The 18,283-nt window shown below is 47.8% G+C and overlaps 1 protein-coding gene across 1 annotated transcript in view; it reads left to right on the top strand.

Moving 5' to 3' along the window:
* Nucleotides 1-18,283, top strand: part of TRPC4 (transient receptor potential cation channel subfamily C member 4) — a 520,170-nt gene that overhangs the window by 332,413 nt on the left and 169,474 nt on the right. Inside the window, exon 4 of the mRNA XM_073583258.1 lies at nt 13,013-13,343. Coding sequence (XP_073439359.1) covers nt 13,013-13,343 — 331 coding nt within the window. The remainder of the gene's footprint in view (nt 1-13,012; nt 13,344-18,283) is intronic.

The following is an 18,283-nucleotide window of genomic DNA, read 5'->3' as shown; positions in this document are numbered from 1 at the left end:
TGGGTGGGCAGCCCAGTTAGGGAGGTTTAAAAAATGGCAAATGTTGATGTGTTGGCTGGACATTCAGCTGCTGCAAATGGCGGAATTGGGCAAGTCTGAGGAAGAGGAGGACAAAAGCCAGGCAGTTTTCCAGCAACCTACGTGTCATCAGGGGAAGGTGGAACAAAATCCTTTGAAACCCATGCATGGTTCATTTTAATGAAGGTTAGATCATCAACATTTTGGGTTGACAGACGGGTCCTTTTTTCTGTCAGGATTGATCCAGCAGCACTGAAGACTCTTTCAGATAACACACTAGCAGCAGGGCAAGCAAGCTCCTGTAAGGCATATTGTGCCAATTCAGGCCTGGTGTCCAGTTTAGAGGCCCAATAGTCAAAGGGGAATGACCTGTGAGGGAGAACATAGATATGGGAGGAGAAGTAGTTTGTAACCATAGTTGACAACTGCTGTCTCCTGTCACTTTTAATCGATGCAGTATTAGCAGTCATGTGAACGGTACTTGAGAAATCATTCCACAACATGGTCATTAAACCCCTGTCTCCAACGCCACTTCGGTTGTGTGCACCACGAACACCTCTTCCATTGTGCCCACTACGGCTCGTGGGAGAACCAGCACCGCTGCTGTGTGCTGGGAAAGCCTCAAACGGTTTACCAGAGTTGCTTGTTTGTTAGCCCATATTATCTCTAGGTTCTCCTGTGGCATGATGTTGTGTAATTTGCCTTTGTAGCATGGATCGAGGATGCTGGTCAGACAGTAGTCGTCATCCCTCATCATTTTGGCAATGCGGGGGTTCCTTTTTAGGATCCGCAAGGCATAATCGCACATGTGGGCCAATGTTCCAGGTGTCAATGATGCACTGCCACTGCTGGGTGGAGGAGCACTTTCTGGCAAATCCACATCCCTACAGTCATGCACAAACACTGTACCTGACCTTGAAACGCCAACATTTTCTCTTGCCCCCTGAGAAGCATCCTCCTCCCCAAAATAATCATCCCCCTCATCCTCCTCTTCCTCCTCTTCATCTTCTTCCTCCACCTCGTCCAGGACAGCTCCCTGATCAGACAATGGCTGACTGTCATCAAGGTTTCCCTCCTCCTCCTCCACTGCAGACGCCTGATCCTTAATGTGCGTCATACTTTGCATGAGCAGACGCATAAGTGGGATGCTCATGCTTATGATGGCGTCGTCTGCGCTTACCAGCCGTGTGCATTCCTCAAAACACTGAAGGACTGTTAGGAGTCAGATTTCTGCCCTGACTATGCAGGAATCTAGACCCTTACATTCTGCAGTCTCCTGCTCTGTATCCACTGCAGAGGAGATTGCAGAGGAGATTGCTTTGCAGCAACTCTCTCTGGAGGCTAAGTCCTTCATCCTATCCTCTGAGCATGCTCGTGGGACGATCTCCCATTGGAGTTAAGGAGTCAGGTGCTCAGGTCCTGCTCCTGATTCCATTGGTCCAGCTCAGGGTTCTGGAGACTTCCGGAAGGTCCCATTCGTTATAAAAAGTGCGCATGGCTGTTGCTGCTGTGTGTTTGTTGATGGATGCATGATCTGGTGAATGACTCATTTGAAACCCCCATTCCTATGATATTACAAATGTGTGGGGGAATGAGATAGAGCCAGTATTTGCGCCAGTGCCAGCGCGCCATAGCTCCACAGCAACACCTGCTAGCCCCTGACATCGCGCCTGCATTTTTAGCGGTGTCTCTCTGCGGCACTTTCCTCGCCATGCTGCAGTTGCAGCCTATTTGTGCGTCCGTGGTTGCGACGCTCTGCACACTAGTAAAAACGGTAGGTCTTTTCGGATGTAGTGCCGTTATATATAACTACTCCGGTGACCATCTACTGCGTGTGTGCCGCTGAATCCCTGTGCTGCTAACAGGCTTGGCGTCACTATATTTATTATTTGCTATAGCAGCTCTTGGTCTTTAACAGAGTTGGCTTGTTGCACCTGGGTGATATCAAACCTTGTGCACATTACCGCCAAAGTGCTCTGCTACCTTCTAGCAGCGGTTGCTACGTCTACCGCACGGTGGACCCCGAGCGGCAAACACGCTTTATTTATATTTTTATTTAGCATGTTCCGCCGTTCATAACAAGGACTTTACAGAGGTCTTTCAGCTTTGACCACTGCACACCAGACAATTCCATGTCTTCCCTCAAACTGCCCGCCTGTGTATCCTCCCACAAATGCATTACAGCCTGCCTCTGTTCGCACAGCCTCTCAACCATGTTCAGGGTGGAGTTCCACCTTGTTGCACCGTCTATGATTATGCGGTGCTTGGGGAGGTGGAGAAATCGCTGCAGCTTTTTCAAACGAGTGGAGTGGATGTTTTAGCGACCGATGTGTGAGCACAGTCTTCGCACCTTATGTAGCAGGGATGTTAACTAATTATTAAGGAAGCACTGCACCACCAGGTTCAAAGTGTGAGCCAGGCAAGGTATGTGTGTGAGTTTTGCATGGGCTATGGCTGCCACAAAATTACGGCCGTTATCACTGACTACCTTGCCTTGCTCAAGATGTAGACTGCCCAGCCATGACTCAGTTTGTCACTGCAAGTAGCAGGCCAGTACTTCCGCAGTGTGTCTGTTGTCACCCAAAGACGTCATCTTTAATACAGCCTGCTGACGCTTACCAATAGCTGTTCGATAACGCGACACCTCGTTTGCAACACTGCCAGCTGCGGATGGAGTGCTCGTGCGACTGCACTCTGTGGACCAGCTTTTGCTGATGGAGGAGGAGGAGGGTCGAAAGCCTACAGCCAACTGTTTCCTATACCATGGGCTAGGCAGCACTGTTCCACCGCCGCTGTCCCCTGTGGAGCCTGCATCCACCATATTAACTCAGTGTGCAGTGATGGACATGTAATGGCCCTGGCCATGCCTACTAGTCCATGGTTCTGTTGTGAGGTGCACCTTTCCACTCACTGACTGTTTTAGTGCATGGACAATGCGGTCTTTCACATGCAGGTGTAGGGCAGGGATGGCTTTTCAAGAAAAGAAGTGCCGACTGGGTAGGTCATAGTGTGGGACAGCGTAGGCCATGAGCTCGCGGAAAGCTTCGCTTTCAACCAAACGGTATGGCATCATCTCTAATGAGACTAGTTTGGCAATGTAGGCATTCAAACACAGTGTACACGGATGAGAGTAAGAGTACTTTCTTGTCCTACCCAGAGTGTCTGGTAGGGTGAGCTGGACTGGAGAGCTGCATATGGGGGAAGTAGCGGTGGACCATACTGAGTGAGAGGGGGTTGGTGATGGTATTGGTGGTGATGGCCTAGATTTAGTGTTGTGTTGCAAAACCATTGTGATTCCCTGAGTGCTTTGGCCTTGCAACGACATCTCCACATTTAGTGTTGGTGGTGTTCTTAACGGTGGCGGTGGTCTTACAGTGGGGAAAGTGATGGAGCATTGCTAGCTACCTTCAGTCGCAGCAGGTGCACATGTGCTACCTGAGGTTTTGTAGTCTGTCCACGCTTGCAAGTGCATGTTGATTAAATGTCTAAGCATGCAACTGGTATTCAAATTTCTGAGTTGTTTACCTCGGCTAAAGGTCCTTCCGCTCTTCTTACAGGTAACCTTTGCCTCATCAGTAGGATTTTGGACAAAGAAGTGCCACACTGCACTCTTCCTACTATGGTATATATTTTATGGCCTTGCACGCTGTGCTAAGTTGACGTCTGGCCAAGCTGTCCTGCAACTTTTTTAGTTTTTGTTCCACGTTTTTGGACAGCTACAGGCCTGCCAGATATCCACTGCTGCGATGTCAATGCCTGCTGCGGATCCTTCTCCTTATCTGAACTATTGCCAGCGCCACCCTCCTCCCCCAATGGATGCCAATCCGGGTCAAGAACTGGGTCATCCTTGACCTCCTCTTCAAAGTCCTCTGCACCTTCCTCTTTACCTTCCTCTGTGTCACCGTGTAAGGTGGTATAGTATGCGGGATTCTGGCTCAGTAGACTGCGAGGGCAATGTAGTGCTGTGGGTGAATGTACCAGCAGAATCATCTAGCAGTGGCTGTGCATCAGTGTACTCCATGTCAGATTCATCTTGGACTGGGGAATTCAGGATTTGACTGGATAACCCAGGCATGGTATGTGAAAAGAGCTCCATAGAGTAATCTGAAGTGTGGGCTGCCGCATCCTTAACTTTTGGTGGGGGTGAAGGACACAAGGAAAGGTGTTATTCCTGACCAGAACCCTGCACTGACGACTCCGTGCTTGCAGGTTGGTTGTTGGTGCTTGCAGCTGGTGGCTGTTTCGGCAATGTACGCCAAAACCTGTTCCTGATGCTCCGGCTTTAAAAGCGGTTTTCCTACTCCAAGAAACGGAACCTTACAGGCCTTCTTGGGCCAGACGATGACGCAGGCTCAACACCTCCTGCCTTAGCTGCTATTGTGCTTTTGCCAGAACCAGCCGATGCACCACCACCATCAGTACCAGCTGCGCCCCCCCTGCCCACGTCCGCGGCCTCTTCTACCATACTTCCTCATGTTTGGGAAAATGTACCAAAAAAAACACCAGAGAGATGATACTGTATGAGGAGCGTTCAGCTGTGTAAGGTGTATTAAAAAAATTAAATCTACGTATATAATTGGTTAGTCACAGATGCTCTCACAGTATGCATTTGACCATAATCCAACAAGCAGATATACGGAACTGAATCAGAAGTGTACAGCTGTATTCGTTTTTTGTGTAACTAACAATATCCATATATGTATTTACGGACTGTCACACACATGCTGACTCTATATATATGTGACTGTAATGTGAACGGCAGATATACAATACTGTTTGAGAATTGGACAGCTCTACAGTATATGGTGTCTGTATGGAAAATTGTCAATCTCCTTCTATTTTTATACAGACTGACGCACGCTGTCTCTGTCTAGTTTTGACCATAACCAAACAGCAGATATACGAAACTGAAAAGCAGACAGCTCTCTAAGGTGTAGGTCTGGAAAAATGGAAAATCTCCTCGGCTTGTTTTTCCAGAGTCACACACAGATAGCTTCTATTTGTCCATGATACAAGGCGGTACACGGTAGTGTGTGAGGAGCGTACACCGCTATACGGTGTCTGTATGGAAAATTGTCAATCTCCGTCTATTTGTATACGGACTGACACACGCTATCTCTGTCTAGTTTTGACCGTCATCAAACAGCAGGTATATGAAACCGTTTGAAAAGCGGACAGCTCTCTAAGGTGTAGGTCTGGAAAAATGGAAAATCTTCTCGGCTTGTTTTTCCAGAGTCACACCCATATAGCTTCTATTTGTCCGTGATACCAGCCGGTACACGGTAGTGTGTGAGGAGCGTACACCGCTATACGGTGTGTGAAAAAATGAACGATCTGTAACTCACCAGAACAAAATAATAAAAGTTGGAGTGCTTTGAAAAAAGCAGTTTGAACAGCAGTGTGCACACACCAATGCAGCTAGCAGGAAGCCTTAAAAGGCAGCCTAATCACTACCAGCGCTGCTGCACACAACAAAAATCCTCCCCTTCACTGCACACTAACTGTACAGTGAAAAGCGCTATCAGCAGAAGTTATTTTTTTTTCTTCTTCCCTGCCTAACGCTCTCCCTCTTCAGAATCAGCAGCAGCAGCACCTCTCCTTATTGTAAGATGGGCAGAAGTAAGATGGTGGTCGGCGGTCATGGCCTTTTATACCCACTGTGATGCCACACAAAGCCAGCCAATCACTTCAATGCCCTTCTCTAAGATGGTGGTGGCCGCTGCCCATGTAATCACGTTGCCCACAGTGTGCATCCTCCATCATTGGCTGAGAAAAGGTGCTGGATGCATTATTTGAAACGCGACTTTGGCGCTCGGCAACCTCATGGCTGGCCTTACGCTATGGTCCGGTTTCGATCGGCGAAACCCGACTTCAGCTAAAGTCGGCTCTTTTTGAATTTGACCGACCCGTTTCGCTCAACTCTAGTGTCCACTAATTAGCATCTACAATCTTGGAATCAGTGAGTGGGTCTGTATAGAGGCTACAGACATTCACTGTGCTGTTTGGTGACATGGTGTGTATCACACTCAACATGGACCAGAGGAAGCAAAGGAAAGAGTTGTCTGAGGAGATTAGAAAGAAAATTGTAGACAAACATTTTAAAGGTAGAAGTTAGAAGACCATCTGTAAGCTGTGTCACGCTCGCGCCTTGGCTGAATGGCGCGAGCCGGGGGGTTGTGGCCCCACTGTGCCACAAACCAGACTACCCTGGAAGGGGTGTAACTACGGCAGCTTCCTTGGCCTTCACTGGAGCCTCTGATGGTGAGGTCAGGCTTGTGCGGCAGGTAGCTGCCGGGTGCCACTCCAGGGTGGTGTCTGGCTGTGGCTGCTGATCCCACTCGGGAACAGGACACCTTGACAGAGGCTATAGGCAGGCAGGCAGGTGGACACGACAGGCACGGCTGAGACACAGGGCAGGCGGGCACGGCTTGGAGACACAGGACAGGCGGGCACGGCTTGGAGACACAGGACAGGCGGGCACGGCTTGGAGACACAGGACAGGCGGGCACGGCTTGGAGACACCGGACAGCGGGCACGGCTTGGAGACACCGGACAGATTGGCGTGGTATGAGAAGGATCAGGTAGGGACCTGTTCACACAGCAGGTGTAGGCAGGAGGGAGTGGTGTATGCTGGAACAGGATCTGGACCTGTTCACACAGGAGGTACAGGCATGGATCTAGGCAGGAAGGAATGGAATATGAAGGAACAGGTTTGGGCCTGTTCACACAGGAGGTGTAGGCAGGAGGGAGTGGTGTATGCTGGAACAGGATCTGGACCTATTCACACAGGAGGTACAGGTATGGATATAGGCAGGAAGGAATGGAGTATGAAGGAACCAGTTTGGGCCTGTTCACACAGGAGGTGCAGGTAGACAGAGCCGCAGGAGCGCGGAGCAGGCGGAGCCGCAGGAGCGCAGAGCAGGCGGAGCCGCAGGAGCGCGGAGCAGGCAGAGCCGCAGGAGAGCGGAGCAGGCAGAGCCGCAGGAGAGCGGAGCAGGCAGAGCCGCAGGAGAGCGGAGCAGGCAGAGCCGCAGGAGTGCGGAGCAGGCAGAGCCGCAGGAGTGCGGAGCAGGCAGAGCCGCAGGAGTGCGGAGCAGGCAGAGCCGCAGGAGTGCGGAGCAGGCAGAGCGGCTAGGGAGCCGTGCAGACAGAGCGGCTAGAGTGCAGATGCACAGATAAAGAGGACACAAGGAAAGACACGGCAGGGAAGGAACCACAAACAAGGAGACTGACAGACAGAGGTAAGACTGAGTTCAGACAGAGGCACAGGGACAAAGACACTAGGACCAGGATATTCTGCCTCCTGGCAGGCAGACAGAGTATGGACAAGGTACAGGGAACAAGACTCAAGGGCCAGGATATTCAGCCTCCTGGCAGGCAGACAGGGTACAAAGCAAGACTAGAGTAATCCTCCAGAGAAGGAGACACACAGAACAGGGCCTGGCTTCCTCTGCAGCGAGATACTAACTGAGTATAGACATTGCTCAGGCAATGTTTCAGTGGGAGTGGCGAAACTAAATAGTCAAGGGCTCCAGGTGGTTGGTCAGGGACAGATTACCCAGGTGCACCAAGACTGCATAAGAACCAGAGAGTTCAGGCGCTGCCCCCCTATACACACAGTCAGGAAACATGGAGAGCAAGCAGGAAAACAAGAGGCATAGCACATGGAGCTCAGGGCTGGCAACAGACAGATTTCACAGCATGGATGAAAGGAGAAAGTAAGTTGGTGCGCGGGGGATGGGAGGCCATGCAGTGATGCCAGCAGGGTTGTTACAGTACCCCCCCTTTACGACCCCTCTTCCTCAAGCCTGCCAGAATGACCTGAAGAAGGAGTAAGGGACCACACACAGTCCAGGTTGACACGACATCCTTCACGTAGGGTGCAATATGTGTGCCATCAGGAATCCCAGAGTACCAAGCTTCTTGGTGCCCGATGGAGTCAGCTTCCAACACCGAGGGTATAAGGACTTGGATCTCTTCCTCCTGAGTGGAAGAAAGCAGGGACCTGGAAGCCTCAGACTTGACCCCTACATCAGCCGGCCAGCTGGAAACCGAAGAGACCTTTACTGAGTCCAACTTCAGCCCGATATCCCAAGAAAATTCGACCTCCTCCAGACGGGTAAAAAACAGAGATGCATAGGCCACTGTTCTCACCTCTTCATCCACCTGCCACATGGAAGTTGGAGGCATACATACGGGGAGCCACCTCCGCCTGTTACCCGGAACAGACTGGGCCACTTCTTTCAAGTTGGCGAACGAGTACTGCTTAGTCCTGGGACCTTCACCCACTGGCCATAGAGGAGCCGAGGGCATCCACTCAGGATCAATCTTCAGCCCATTATCCTGGGGAAGACTATCAAGTGTCAGGGATGTTCTTGAGGACTGGTCACTGGTATGGTCACCGGAGGTGTACGGAGAGGGCGCCACTGTTTTCTTTTCTCCAGTGACGTCAGTACACCATGGCTTGATAGCCGGCAGATCAGGTGGAGAAGGAGACGATACAGAAGACTGACCTTGCAGTAATGGAACTAGACACCTCTGTTGGCTAGGCAGATCCAAATATAGCACCATGCTGGGTCTTTGGACCGGAAGGGGCAATAGAGTGCCCGGCTCAAAACGACCGGAGGGCAAGTTGGTCAGCAGGTGGAAGACACATGTCTCTGTGTATAATGCTCCGATTAGGAGCTGTAGTTGACCCCTCAATGCTGGACTGTTCACAAGTAGGGCTCGGCCATCACCAAACCCCCTGCATGGATTCTGATTCTGCAGCGGTGGAGCAGGAACCATGCACAGACTTCGTCTGGCTTGTAGCTTGCATACATCTGCACAGTCGAAACTCCCACAAGGCACCGAAACAGTCACAGACTTTAGTAGTGAGAAGGTACTCTAACCAAGGGCAGTCTCTCCTACTGGCCCAAGGTTCTGGAGCTTTGGCTTCACAGGGCTGAGACCATCAGGATGTTCCTCCTCAGGACTGGCCTCTGGCGACAACCTAGCTAGCCCCTTTTTCTTAGACCTCTTGGATCTTGCATGGGGGGCTGCTTTGGCAGGCTGAGGAACAGATGGGTCATGGACGGTCACAGACGGAGAAGATGAATTGGCCACAGGTCTCTTTCGTCCGATCCGTTCCTGGAAGCTAGGAGGGGAAGACTTTTCAGGAGACACTGTACTAGGCTTGTCAAAGGCTTTGCAGAAGGCCACCAGGAAGGCCGGTAAGCTCGAGGTGATGGGATCCCCTGCTTCCCAAAGGGGGTTGAGCCACTGCAACGCATCTCCTGTTAGGTAGGACATTAGTAATCCTACCTTTACCCGATCGCTGGCGAAGTAGGGAGCATGCCATTGAAAATAGCGTAGGCACTGCTCCATATAGGCACGACACTGCTTGGGGTCCCCATCATATCTTGGCGGGTCCGAGGGAGGTTCAACTTTAGGTATGCCAGCCTCTAGTTGAGCAAACAGTCTATTGGAGACCACAATGGTGGGTGGAGCAGTGAAGGATTGGGCTTCAGACCGGGTAAATTTATTTGGTTGCCCATACTGGCAAAAAAGTTCATCTTGCTCCGAGGGCGAAAGGACATGGGACTCAGCGGGGACCAAGGCCTGAACAAACTGTCACGCTCGCGCCTTGGCTGAATGGCGCGAGCCGGGGGGTTGTGGCCCCACTGTGCCACAAACCAGACTACCCTGGAAGGGGCGTAACTACGGCAGCTTCCTTGGTTTTCACTGGAGCCTCTGATGGTGAGGTCAGGCTTGTGCGGCAGGTAGCTGCCGGGTGCCACTCCAGGGTGGTGTCTGGCTGTGGCTGCTGATCCCACTCGGGAACAGGACACCTTGACAGAGGCTATAGCCAGGCAGGCAGGTGGACACGACAGGCACGGCTGAGACACAGGGCAGGTGGGCACGGCTTGGAGACACCAGACAGGCGGGCACGGCTTGGAGACACCGGACAGATTGGCGTGGTATAAGAAGGAGCAGGTAGGGACCTGTTCACACAGCAGGTGTAGGCAGGTGGGAGTGGTGTATGCTGGAACAGGATCTGGACCTGTTCACACAGGAGGTACAGGTATGGATCTAGGCAGGAAGGAATGGAATATGAAGGAACAGGTTTGGGCCTGTTCACACAGGAGGTGTAGGCAGGAGGGAGTGGTGTATGCTGGAACAGGAACTGGACCTGTTCACACAGGAGGTACAGGTATGGATATAGGCAGGAAGGAATGGAGTATGAAGGAACAGGTTTGGGCCTGTTCACACAGGTAGACAGAGCCGCAGGAGTGCGGAGCAGGCGGAGCCGCAGGAGGTGCAGGCAGACAGAGCCGCAGGAGTGCGGAGCAGGCGGAGCCGCAGGAGTGCGGAGCAGGCGGAGCCGCAGGAGTGCGGAGCAGGCAGAGCCGCAGGAGTGCGGAGCAGGCAGAGCCGCAGGAGTGCGGAGCAGGCAGAGCCGCAGGAGTGCGGAGCAGGCAGAGCCGCAGGAGTGCGGAGCAGGCAGAGCCGCAGGAGTGCGGAGCAGGCAGAGCCGCAGGAGTGCGGAGCAGGCAGAGCCGCAGGAGTGCGGAGCAGGCAGAGCCGCAGGAGAGCGGAGCAGGCAGAGCCGCAGGAGAGCGGAGCAGGCAGAGCCGCAGGAGAGCGGAGCAGGCAGAGCCGCAGGAGTGCGGAGCAGGCAGAGCGGCTAGGGAGCCGTGCAGACAGAGCGGCTAGAGTGCAGATGCACAGATAAAGAGGACACAAGGAAAGACATGGCAGGGAAGGAACCACAAACAAGGAGACTGACAGACAGAGGTAAGACTGAGTTCAGACAGAGGCACAGGGACAAAGACAATAGGACCAGGATATTCTGCCTCCTGGCAGGCAGACAGAGTACGGACAAGGTACAGGGAACAAGACTCAAGGGCCAGGATATTCAGCCTCCTGGCAGGCAGACAGGGTACAAAGCAAGACTAGAGTAATCCTCCAGAGAAGGAGACACACAGAACAGGGCCTGGCTTCCTCTGCAGTGAGATACTAACTGAGTATAGACATTGCTCAGGCAATGTTTCAGTGGGAGTGGCGAAACTAAATAGTCAAGGGCTCCAGGTGGTTGTTCAGGGACAGATTACCCAGGTGCACCCAGACTGCATAAGAACCAGAGAGTTCAGGCGCCGCCCCCCTATACACACAGTCAGGAAACATGGAGAGCAAGCAGGAAAACAAGAGGCATAGCACATGGAGCTCAGGGCTGGCAACAGACAGATTTCACAGCATGGTTTGAAGGAGAAAGTAAGTTGGTGCGCGGGGGATGGGAGGCCATGCAGTGATGCCAGCAGGGTTGTTACAAGCTGCTTGATGTTCCTGTGACTACAGTTACATATCATTCAGAAATGTAAGCTCCATGGGACTGTAGCCAACCTCCCTGAACGTGGCTGCAGGAGGAAAATTGATGACAAATCAAAGAGACGGATAATACGAATGGTAACAAAAAAGCCTAGAAAAACTTCTAAACAGATTAAAGGTGAACTTCAAGATCAAGGAACATCGGTGTCAGATCGCACCATCAGTCATTGTGTGAGCCAAAGTGGACTTCATGGGAGACGACCAAGGAGGATGCCATTGTTGAAAAAAAAATCATAAAAAAGCCAGACTGGATTTTGCCAAACTAAATTTTGACAAGCCACAAAGCTTTTGGGAGAATGTCCTATGGACAGATGAGGCAAAAATGGAACTTTTTGGCAAGGCGCATCAGCTCTATGTTCACAGAAGGAAAAATGAAGCATATCAAGAAAAGAACACTGTCCCTATCGTGAAACATGGAGGAGTCTCTGTTACAGTATGCTCTGGGGCTTCTTTGCTACATCTGGCACAGGGTGTCTAGAATCTGTGCAATGAAATCTCAAGACTATCAAGGGATTCTAGAGAGAAATGTGCTGCCCAGTGTCATAAAACTTGGTCTCAGTCGCAGGTCATGGGTCTTGCAACAGGTTAATGACCTAAAACACAGCTAAAAACACCCAAGAATGGCTGAGGAAAACATTCGACTATTTTGAAGTGGCCTTCTATAAGCCATGACCTAAATCCTATTGAGCATCTTTGGAAAGAGCTGAAACATGCCGTCTGGAAAAGGAAACCTTCAAACACGAGACAACTGGAGCAGTTTGCTCTTGAGGAGTGGGCCAAAATACCTGTCGAGAGGTGGAGAAGTCTCATTGACTGTTACAGGAATCATTTGATTGCAGTGATTGTCTCAAAAGGCTGTGCAACAAAATATTAAGTTAAGGCTACCATCATTCCTGTCCAGGCCTTTTTCATGAGTTTTATTATTTTTTTTTAATTGTGTGGAAGCATGGTTGAAAAGCAATGTTTGACTTTCATTTGTTCATTTTCACAGCTTTATGATTTATTATTACTTTTGTTAGATTCAAGTTATTTCTGTGACCATTTTGGGTTTTTCTGTCATTAAATGAGGGGTGCCAACAATTTTGACCTCGTGTGTGTATATATATATATATATATATATATATATATATATATATATATATATATATATATATTACATTAGATACATCATACTCTAGGAAATGCAAATCTTGAGGAATCGGCCCCTTGTATGATAAAAGTCCAACATCACTGCGTTAGTGGTCTCCGCTAGTCCTGCTTCAGTGATGTCATATCCACCTTTCATATGACCACTGTAGACAATCATTGGCCCCAGCATTGACATTTGCATGTGACTTCTAACACCAGTGATTAGCTGTAGCAGCCACCTGAATGCAAGATATAACATCTTAGACTATGGAACAGGTAAAGACCACTGGAGCAATGGCAGTGGAGCTGCAGGAGATTCAATTTGGTAAGTAATGGTTATTATGCTATTTTATTCATTTACAGATTTGTGTGAACATTTTACAATCACAAACAACCCATGTAAATCATTCAGATTAATGTAGTGATATGTTAACTAAAGGTATACCAGTGGCCTCCTGATATTCATGTAAATTGTTTTATTTCTCTTTGTGTTTTTCAGTTTGTCGCTCAACCTAACTGTCAGCAGCTGCTTGCTTCCCGCTGGTATGATGAATTTCCAGGCTGGAGGAGACGACATTGGGCAGTGAAGATGGTGACATGTGTAATAATAGGACTACTTTTCCCTGTCTTCTCTGTGTGTTACTTGATAGCCCCAAAAAGCAACCTTGGACATTTTATTAGGAAACCATTCATCAAATTCATCTGCCACACCGCATCACATTTGACTTTCCTGTTCTGTCTACTACAAGCTTCTCAAAGTGGATACAACATTAACAAACCAGGCCCTGCACCAGTGCCCATTGAATGGGTGATATTACCGTGGGTTTTGGGTAAATGAATTACTAAATGCAATACATGATGCCTACATGAATTTTAGTAGCATGTCAAATATTTTTATTGTCTAAGAGTAGTTTAAAAAAGTTAAATACTTTATGTTGATCTGGAAATTTGTCATGCACAGAAATAATTAGATGTGGTATTGTGTTTATCATCCTGGTGCCTAGACGTGAGAAACGTAAGGGCTTATTCACACGCTCAGTATTTTGCTGAATTTTTATATGTATTTGCATGTTTTTTAATGTTTTTTTTAAGGCCAAAATATGCCCTACTTTAGGGTATGTTCACATGTGGCATTTTTACTGCATCTCTCACACAACATAATTGTAGAAATACATAAAATATGCTGTGTTTTACATCACCAGCATAATCAATGAATATTCAGAATTGGGAGTCCTCAGTGGTTGATACCATATTTTCAGTTAGCCATTAAAAGGTAACACATTGCAAGCTTTCGAGACTACTCAGGTCTCTTCATCAGGCATAGACTAATACAAAATCTGAAGAATCACATATTTATACACAAGACAGCACAGAAAAAATGCAATAGATGAGACAAGTGACGTGAAGCAGAATTATGATTATGGGAGAGGGAGAAGACCACGGACAAGATAAAGATCCCCAATTCACATCAGGACTACAAGATCCCAGGTACTTTCAGCTGCATTACATCTAATGTGGTGTACTTAATTATTTGTACTAAATGTCCAACTTGCGGTCTGTATGTGGGGGAGACAGGGCAAAAGCTTAGAACAAGGATGAGGGATATGAAATTACTGGTATTGAAAGGTAACTTCACATCTCAGAGAGAAAGAAGAGTCTGTGAGTATAAATTTATGACGACCTTTGACACTCTCAATGCTGGAATCAATTAAGGAATTTGCTCCTAGCACCTTGTGGGGGCAGCACAACACATTAGGAGACCCCAATCAGAGGACAATAAAACATCCGGACTCCTTATCTATGAACTGGTCCAATATTTATGTTTCTCCCTCTCCCAAAATCATAATTCTGCTTCACGTCACTTGTCTCATCTATTGCATTTTTTTCTGTGCTGTATTCTGCGTAAATATGTGACTTCAGATTTTATATTAGTCTATGCCTGTTGAAGAGACCTGAGTAGTCTCGAAAGCTTGCAATGTGTTACCATCTTTTCAGTTAGCCATTAAAAGGTATCAACCACTGAGGACTCTCAATTCTGAATATTTTTCTATCTACTGGCTAACACGGTACAAAGATATACATCTTTCCTGCAGCATAATCAATGAGATTTATGAAATCTCATGCACACATTTTTTTGTGCAAAATTTGGTGCCCTGCTGCATTTTGACAGGAAGCAGCTTTGTCAATTCTTTCTGCATTTTTTTCAGCACTTCAATGTTCACATGAGTGAGTGAAAAATACTGCAAAAAATGCACCTAAAAACAAAACAAAAATGTGCATATTGTACTCTCATGTCACCACTCTGTTCTTTGGTGCACCATTCATTTCTTCGGGAACTCTGAATATTGCAGAGTTGACATTTTTGGAATATACAATTGATATGTCAAAATATCCCAGAAAGGACAGTAGTTTAATGCACCAAAAACTGAAGAACACCTTGACTAGTTGCTATTTAGCAAGCTACAAACGATGGCAGGAGCACAGTATTCCAATAAGAAGCATTAGCAGTCACTTTGGTGCTACAAGCATAAGACTTCTATCTCTGTTATGGAACATCAAGGTGCTATGGAGTGGTCTATGATGTATATAATATATATAAGTGTAAAAGCTAACATACAAACGTAGCTGACTCATATATAATCCTCCACCTCTCTAGCAGTGATGAGCGAATATTTCTATGTTCGGTTCGCTCACGATCGCCAAATCTACAATAATCGCCAATTCAATCGTCGATTAAAATGCCAAATATAGCCGAACATACACAGCACAAATGCCGGTGTTTCCTACGCTGTGTGACAGCGTGGGAAACATTGGCTTAGCGCTTCTGATCGGCGGTGAAATCATCCCCACTGGTCAGAGAGCTGCGGTTCCCATGCTGTCAGAAGACAGCGTGAGCACTCAGCTGTGATCGGAGGTGTAAAGTTTACCTCCGGTCACTGGTGTCAGCTGATGGAACTACAGCTCCCATTATCTGATACCTGCTGCCGCTAATAACAGTGAGAGCAGGAGCTGCAGACGGGAGTATTCATCAGCCGCTCCTGAGCTGTAAATAAATAATTTTTTTTAAAAACCTGCGTAGATTAACCAGCCAGGCAAAACTCACAGCTGGGGGCTGCAACCCTCAGCTGTCAGCTTCAGCCCATTTTTGACGACCAGACAGCTGGGGGCTGGTATTCTCAGGTTGGTAAGGGGCCATGGATATTGCCCCACAGCCTAAAAATAGCAGCCCGCAGCTGCCCAGAAAAGGCACATTTATTACTTGCACCAATTTTGGCGATTTGCCAGCCTCTTCCTACTTGCCCTGTAGCGGTGGCAAGTGGGGTTCATATTTGTAGGGTTGATGTCACCTTTGCATTGTGAGGTGACATCAAACCCACGGATTACTAATAGAGAGGCGTCTGTAACACACCTATCCATTACTAATCCTATAGTTACATGGTAAATAAAGACACAGCCAGAATAAAGTCTTTTATTGGAAATAAAACGAGACACAACAAACATAGTTGTACTCACTTAATGCCTATTCCACCAAAGCCCTCGTTCTCCTGTAATAAAACTAAAGTAAAAAAACAACAATATACCATACCTGTTTGTCGTTCTGTACAACGCCGTAATCCATGTCTGGGGGATTAATAATTTTCATCCTGGACGGTGCAAAGATGCAACCATACAGGCTGAGAACCATTGGTGAATGAGCTGCTGTGAGTGCTGTCTCAGTGACCAGCGGTGACGTCATCAAGGTTACGTCTGGTCACTGAGACCGCTTTCCAGCTGGGCTGAATCTATATATGTGTATATATCTATTCTATCTATTCTAACCTGTCAGTGTGATTTTACTGAACGCGGCACATGAATTGCCAGCTCATATTATATCTTTTACTGAATGCTATCAACTTTTTCCGAATTTAAGAAAAATGCTCTTGTTACCAGTCACGAATCTGAATGTACCAGATTCGTGCCGAATTTATGGTTGGCGACCATTTTCTGAACATATTCGCTCACCTCTACTCTCTAGCACTAACGCTCCAGATGTCCCCGCCTTTGTTTACTGGCTGCAGCAGACACATGGATAGATAGCACAAGGGTGCCAGTGGGGACTAATAGAGCAGTAGGGAATTTAACAGATTAGTTATGATTAGTGATGAGTGGGTATTCTCGTTGCGCCGAGTATTTTGACGTGCTCAGAGATTTAGTTTTTGTTGAAGTAGCTGCATGATTTTCGGCTAATAGACAGCCTAAATACATGTGGGGATTCCCTAACAAACAGGTAATCCTCACATGTATTCAGGCTGTCTATTAGCCACAAATCATGCAGCTGCATCAACACAAACTAAATCTCCCAGCACACCAAAATACTCAGAGACCACCCGAGCATGCTCGGGAAAACCCGAGCAACGAGTATACTTGCTCATCACTAGTTATGATTACTTGTTTTTTTGCTTTTATGCTTTTGCGACTATTAGACTAATTAATTTAATTTGAGGGCAACCCCTTTAAAGCTCTTAATATTTGTTTTGTTATTGCCAATGATATTTCAACAGCTGATATGTATGCATACATTTCTCTCCTGAATTGAATAGCATTACATGTTTCCACTGCCATGTGGCATCATTAATGTAGCACACCATCTGTTGGCATTGAAACAACATGTTCTAGCCAAAATTTTAAGACATACGCAAAATAGACTTACCAGAATTGTTACATAAAAGGCTCATTTGCACATTGGAACTATGGGAATAAGGGTATTAATGATTGATTTCTTTAGCAAGTTACTAGTGCCAAGTAATAGACGCATTGACTTTCCCTGCAACACAGTGCACATAAAACCCCTGCATTTCCCTAAGTATATTTTCCTGCCTTCAGCTGTATTGAAACCAAAATTGTGCTCTATGTCCTTGGAATACAATTTCTGTCATTGAAGGGTTCACTGTCTTAGTAGTGCGCTGGCTCTTTAGCAGAGTAGCGAGTTCAGGTGTCTTCCTCCTGAGTAGAGGATTTTTTTCAATTTGAATTTGACGGCTTCACCAAATTTAGGCCTCTTTCACACATCAGTTTTTTGCCTTCAGGCGCGATCCGGCTTTTTTTTTTTTTTTTTTTTTAAACCGGATCCGGCAAAATGCAATGCCGGATCCGGTTTTTCCCCATTGACTTGCATTAGCGCCGGATCGTGCCGGATGGCATTGCGTTTCATCCGGTTTTTGCCGGATCCGGCAACATGTCTCATTCTGGCATCTGGAAAAAACGTCTACTGTAACGTTTTTTGTCTCCGGCGAAAAAGCCGGAAGCGCCGGATCCGGCGCTTCCAGCTTTTTGCTACAATGAAAGTCTATGGGCGCCGGAATGCGCCGGATCCAGAAAAAGACGGATCCAGCCACCGGATCCGGTTTTTTTAAGTCTGCGCATGCTCAGATCCAATTGGCCAGCCTCCAGGAACAGAGACGGATCCAGCAAAAAAACGGATCCGTTTCTACAGTTCTCCAAAATTTATGCCGGATCCGTTTTTTCTAAAAAAAAGCCGGATCCTGCCTGACGGCAAAAATCTGATGTGTGAAAGTAGCCTTATGCAAACATTTTGATTTGCGACAAATAAATTTCCATGAATCTCTGTACTGAAAAGCTTGTCATTGCTTGAAAATACACATGGAAGAGAAAGCAAGGACCCTGCTAACCATAAAAGTTTACACACTCTGTAGGAGAGAAAAACTTACCAAGTGACTCTGGAGATAGAACGAACAGTGCTCCTCTGGGAACCAAGCCGGACAAGTTTTCT

The sequence above is a fragment of the Dendrobates tinctorius genome, unplaced genomic scaffold, assembly GCF_039654945.1.
Source record: "Dendrobates tinctorius isolate UK_male_01 unplaced genomic scaffold, ASM3965494v1 ptg000075l, whole genome shotgun sequence".
NCBI classification, from domain to species: Eukaryota; Metazoa; Chordata; class Amphibia; order Anura; family Dendrobatidae; genus Dendrobates; species Dendrobates tinctorius.
This window is presented reverse-complemented; position numbering and strand designations above follow the sequence as displayed.